This window comes from Lathyrus oleraceus, chromosome 3 (assembly GCF_024323335.1).
Source record: "Lathyrus oleraceus cultivar Zhongwan6 chromosome 3, CAAS_Psat_ZW6_1.0, whole genome shotgun sequence".
NCBI lineage: Eukaryota > Viridiplantae > Streptophyta > Magnoliopsida > Fabales > Fabaceae > Lathyrus > Lathyrus oleraceus.
The window spans coordinates 95961471-95967517 of NC_066581.1; the positions used below are offsets into that span (position 1 = coordinate 95961471).

The window sequence follows — 6047 nt, forward strand, 5'->3', positions numbered from 1 at the left end:
CTATGTTATACCATATGAAATTATAAAAATAGCAATATTTATGCAATAAAAATTTAATAATAAAGTTTTTATTTAAAAATAGAGAATCATAATTCATTTAGCTTCTCCCCCAACAATTTAATAATAGGGGAATTTACAAAGTTAGATAATAGGGAAGAACCGGCTAGGAAAATGCCAAACATAATACACAAATTAGAGGATAAGGACTAGGTAATCCTTGCCCATTACCCTACATTTGGCCAAACAATGAGACAGATAGTAAAAAAAACATGAGACGTTGAAAAAGTTAGAGAAGATCTAACTCCTCATTGTTTTACTACATTAATTCCAATAGAAACAAAAGACAAAAAACCTTCCCCAAATTCCTGTCAATCTATTTTTATGTCATCCATTCCTTGTTTTTCATCTCATCAAAAAAACAAAAACAACAAATAACAGACAAAATAGAGAACAGCCTATTGGTTCTCTCCCCTCTCTCATTCTCTCTCTCCAAATTTTCTTTGGGAGAGAGAACCAAGAAAAATCATCATGGCTGATTCATCAAACCATGGAAAAACATCTCCAAGAGATCAATCATCTTCCCACGATCATCAACCCTCATCAAACACCGACAGGTCACCACCGGCACCACCACCGGTGACCGCACCTCACATGATGTATTACCAACCGGGACCTGGTGGTTATCCACCAGGTCCTCATGGACCACCACCACCCTTTCATCCATACCCCCCACCACCACATGGATACCCCCAATATCCTCCTCAGCCGCAAGGATACAATAACTACCCTGGTCATGCACCATACTACCCTCCTCAAAACTATCATTCCGACGTAGGAGGTAGAAGCTTTATTAGAGGTTTCATAATGTGTTCATGTTTCATATTCACAGGCTTCTTCGTTTCAACTCTCATAATGGCATTCATATTACACCCTAAATTACCTCTTTACAAGGTTAATGCCATGTCGGTGGAGAATTTCAACACAAGTTCAGTTTTAACAGGTGATTGGAGCATCAGCCTGGCCATTCTGAATCCTAACACAAAACTAAAAGGTTACTTTTCGGATTTTAAGGTTGATGTCGTGCATGATCAAACCAGCGAGATAGCTATGAGTTTTGTGCCCAATTTTCAATTGGAAAAACAAGAAGAAAAACAAATGGACGTTAAAGCTTCTTCGAGCAACCGTGGGAATGTTGTGTCGTTTCAAAAATGGGATTTGGATAAGATGAGTAATGAAAAACAAGGTGGATCCATTACGTTTGGGTTGAAGGTGACTTCTATAGCTGAGTTTAAGTCACCCTCAATGTCCACGAGAAGTATGATGATGTTGGCTATTTGTGATGGGTTGAAGATTGTGTTTCAAAATAATTCTGGTACTGGTGCTTTGGACAATGGGGGTAAACCTGTCAATTGCACACTTTACATGTGAAAAGAGAAAAAATTATATGCTATGTATGGGGTTTGTATTATTTAACGATTTTTTCTGTTTTAATGTGGGAAAGAGTTGTTGTTTTTCTCTTTTTGTTTAGAATTTTTAGAGTAATTAATTGGAATTTAACTTGTTTTCAAAGTTAGAGTTTTAATTTAGGCTATACTAGTATACTACGCTGTGGGGATATAAATCTATATTCGACGCATATATAATCTGGAAACTTGTTAAATTGTATTGTATATTTTAGGAAGGAAAAAATAAATTTTTTGAAAGGAGGAAAAAAATCTATGAGCTTATACCAAACAAAGTAAGCATAAAATGTGCAAATTGAAATGATATAGGTACGAAAAGCTAATTGTTACGAAGGATTTGTTACTGAAAAAACATAAAAGTAGATGATTTGATCAATTGGGTGGTGGGGAAGGTTGAGTTTGAGGAGGAAGTGGGAGGGCGAGCTTTGTCTACTTGATGGAAAGACATTTGCTTGTTGGAGCAGTAAGAAAATTGGTTCTTGAATGTGGTTTTAAAAGAAGGTTGGAAATGATATGCCACATAGTTTTGAATTGCAATTGGAATTTTGGGTGTGATTGCGGGTTTTGCAATTGTACCTATTGTAGGTGCCGAAAGGTAGTTGATGCGGCGTCAATATCGATAGCATTGGAAGAACATAGGGGATTTTTTTTAAAATAATCACAAATTTCAAATTAAATTCCTAAATAATTTATTTAAAAAAAAAACTACCTTGTATAATTGATGCGTCAATTGAACTGACGCATCCAATAAAACTATAAAGGAGGCATCAGTATCTTTGACGCTTGCTCCTAATGGTGAGCAACCTAGGCACCACATGCATTGACGCATGCATACACTGCATATAATATCTGTCAATGTAGGTGACGCATGCATTTGTTTAGTTTTTTATTTAATTTAAATGTTAATTTTAAAAATAAAAAAAATGCTGAAAATAAAAATTATATATATAAAAATCAAACATTACACGGAATTAACAAGAAATTCAATGACTCGCCCGATTGAAACGTCCCTTTGTTCCACATTCAGATGTGTTAGTCTGTCTTCGAGGTCTCCCACGATTTTCCTGGGGTGTTTGGGGTCTTTGAGTGCTGACATGATCCATTGGTGGCTGGTGTGAAGGTCCGATGGGAGGTCTATCGGTATTTGATAGATGTGTAATCATTTGTTCCCAATAGTTGGAGGGTTCTCGCCTAGGGGTGTTCGCGGTGCGGTTTGAGTGGTTTTTGCGATAAAAATCACCCGAACCCAAGAGAAAAAGCATGCGGTTCGGTTTGGTTCGGTTGACTTTTAGAAATAAAACCAAACCAAATCAATGTGGTTTGGGTTGGTTCGGTTTTTTATAATATTTTTATTGAGCCATATATTCTCCTATAAATAACAACATAACTTTGTGGTTAGTCATTCATATATTACTAAATAACATCAAAGTTCATCATATTTAGACAAAAATATTTCATTCAATATATAAAAAACCAGATTAGACAAAAGTGGAACAAAAGACAAATATAAATAGTAGCATAAAATAATATCAAAGACATTATAATAAAACATAAAAAAAAACATATGAGATGAGAGATTAGAGAAGATGGAAAAAAGAACATAAGAGATGCGAGACTGAGAAGAAAAGTGCAATAAAAATGTAATTGGAAGAGAAAATAGTAACATAAAAGATAAAAAAGAAAGAACATAATAAAGGACTTATTAGAGTAGAATAGGCGAGACCTACATGGAAAAAAAGATGAGAAGAATGTGTGATACTACTATGAGAGATTTAAGAAGGTTGAAATTGAAACCCTAAGTGTGATTAAGAGAAAATCGTTTGTAATTGTAAGGTTAAAGCATACTAGGTTTGAGGTTTGGGTTGGATGTGGGATAAGTGAACTTTGGGTTGTAACATAATGCGGTTTGGTTTGGTTTAGTTCAGTTTGCAAAATACAAACCGCAAACCAAACCAAACCGTGCAGTTTTATTAAAAAATGACCCAAAACGAATCCGAACCAAATGCAATTTTTTGCGGTTTCGGTTTGGTTTGGTTTGGTTTGCGGTTTTCTATTGGGTTGGTTTGGTTTTGAACACCCTTATTCTCGCCAACTGCCTTCCGTAATTGAGTTCGGTGCTCATGTTCTCGTTGTTGGGTCATTGTGGTTGGGTGAATTGCGGATGGTATGGTTGCCCGAATTGGGACATTGAATAGGTTTTGAAACAAATCAATGGTTCTTGGGGTGTACTATAGTCAAACAATAGTTGGGAGTTGTGGTGATGGGATGTTTGGGTGGTCATTGGTGGGGGGCTACGATGACATGAATTGTATGAATCATCTGGGCTATAGACTGTTGTGGTGGCTGCATATGATTGTTGGTGGGTAGGGTTTGATTCTTGGTTTTGAGGTTGGGTGTGTGGCATGAATGGGTTGTGAGGTTGAGTTTTTGGTTGTTAGGTGTATATTGTAGGTTGATGGTGTGAGGTTGATCATTGGGTGGTTTAACATTGTTCTTGGGCGGGGACTTGTTGTTGGGCGTATGATGACGAAGCTAGTTGGTGTGGATCGATCAAATACCTAGGCTCGGACACAGATTGTGGCGTTGTAATCGATCTAAACCATGCCATATACTATTGAGTTGGTCTAACACCCTGTATGACTGGTTAGTTTAAGATGTGTTATCATCGATTCCTCCAATGACGACACATCTCTTTTGCGAAGTCTCTCCAGTCGGAATAATTCCATTGGGCATCGACTCTTTTTTGATGTCAATCTCCCAAACACGTCGGAGGTTCAGAAATTTGTTGTTGCATGTCGAACTGTAGTTTTACCCAATCACTCTGGTGCATCTCCACAGTAGTGAACCAGATAATTGGTGTTTTTGTTATCCAAACTGCATCGTCATCATGGTTAACCTGATGATCAAGATCCAGATATGACCTCTAGATAAACTGTACAAGAATACGACATCATTAGATGATAAATAATTTGATAATTATTTTAAAATCAAAATAGAGTTGTGTAGGAGTATTACATCGTCTGGTCCAATGTGATCCAATAGATTGCGATAGACTACTATAGCATGTTTCGGACACCTGTTGTAGTTTATCCCTCTAACTGACCACCTAGATCAAAAACATTTGAAAAATATTATTTACAGTTAGTTGTAATATAAAGTCTAATTAATTAGATGGTAATGTTTTAAACTTACTTTGTTGCAAACGAGAATATGAATGGCTTCTCGTTTACCGGGGCAACTGATGACATTCTTGATCATCCTCATGCTTGTAGCAAATATGAGCATGAATAAAACGTATACATATTTTTTTTTTGGAATTTTTACACATCGCACTATATAGATTGGCCAAAACAGTTGAACCCCAACTATATGTGCTTATCTTATTTATGTTTCGTAACAACGGTAAATACATAATATTTACAGTATTACCAGTACTTTCGAGAAATAAAAAATTACCAAATAAAATCATAATATAACACCAAGATTTAATTATTTTTTCATACTCGGTAGATTCTTCGGTCAATGTTATACTCGCATAATATTGTTTGAGATATCTTAAATTAATACCTTGCCCCCTAGCTTGACCAGATGTCTCTCCCGCAGCTTGGTCATCGCCCAAACAACACCCGTATTCAAACCGAAATGGATACGGGGAACAAAATGGTTTGATTATATAGTTCATGTCGTCAGTCAGGTCATAATCTTACTAACTGTCCTAGTGTTGGAATGAGCACAACAAGATAATTTTACATGTACCTCTTTTGCAATATATAAAAAACAAAATTTATTTCATATGAAAACTTTGTAAGGAAATATCATCACAAACAAATACAACACATTCAATACACAAGCAACACATAAACAACAACACAAGCAACTACAACAATTAAAATACCATTACTATAACTAAGTGATTACAACCATCAAAACAATTTTGAACATATTATGCATTATCCTGTGAACGTCTCTGTCAATCTTAATATTCACTCATTCATGCACTTCTCCATTTTGGTTGAACATGGACTCAAGCCATTGAGTTCTTCTAATCTTTTCACCATTTGCAATTTCTCCATCTAACAAACGGTTCAACGTCTGATTAAGACATTCAAACAAATCTATATTCCAAAGTTGAATCTTTATCGGAGGCGCAACTGCTGAAAAGATTAAATTGGCATTTCTCTTGTGAATGTATTCAGACATGATTAAAGAAAATAAAATTGAAGATGATTGAAGAAATTGGAGGAAAATGGAAGAGGGTAAGAAGTTGTGTGAGATGATATGAATTTGGGAGGGTGGTATTTATAGAAGAAGCAAATCATGCATGCGCCAAAATACACACTCACACAAGTATGCGCCAATGGATGTGACACATACACACATGCACATATACATGCGCCAATGCATGCACATATATATGCGCCAATGCATGCGACGCCTACATGCATTGGTTTTGCATGCATGCGCCAAGGGTAATGGTGTCTCCATTATAGCTCTTTTGGATGCGTCAGTTCAACTGGCGCATCAATTAAGAAAGGTGGGTTTTTTTTTTGAAAAATAGGTTATTTAGGGATTTAAATTGAAATC

General features: G+C 36.0%; 1 protein-coding gene across 1 annotated transcript; it reads left to right on the forward strand.

The window, feature by feature from the left end:
• Positions 1 to 431: 431 nt before the first annotated feature.
• On the forward strand, positions 432 to 1499 carry LOC127128953 (uncharacterized). Its single transcript, XM_051058299.1, has one exon. The coding sequence runs from the start codon at positions 529 to 531 to the stop codon at positions 1426 to 1428; it is 900 nt and encodes a 299-aa protein (XP_050914256.1). The 5' UTR covers positions 432 to 528; the 3' UTR covers positions 1429 to 1499.
• Positions 1500 to 6047: the final 4548 nt, after the last annotated feature.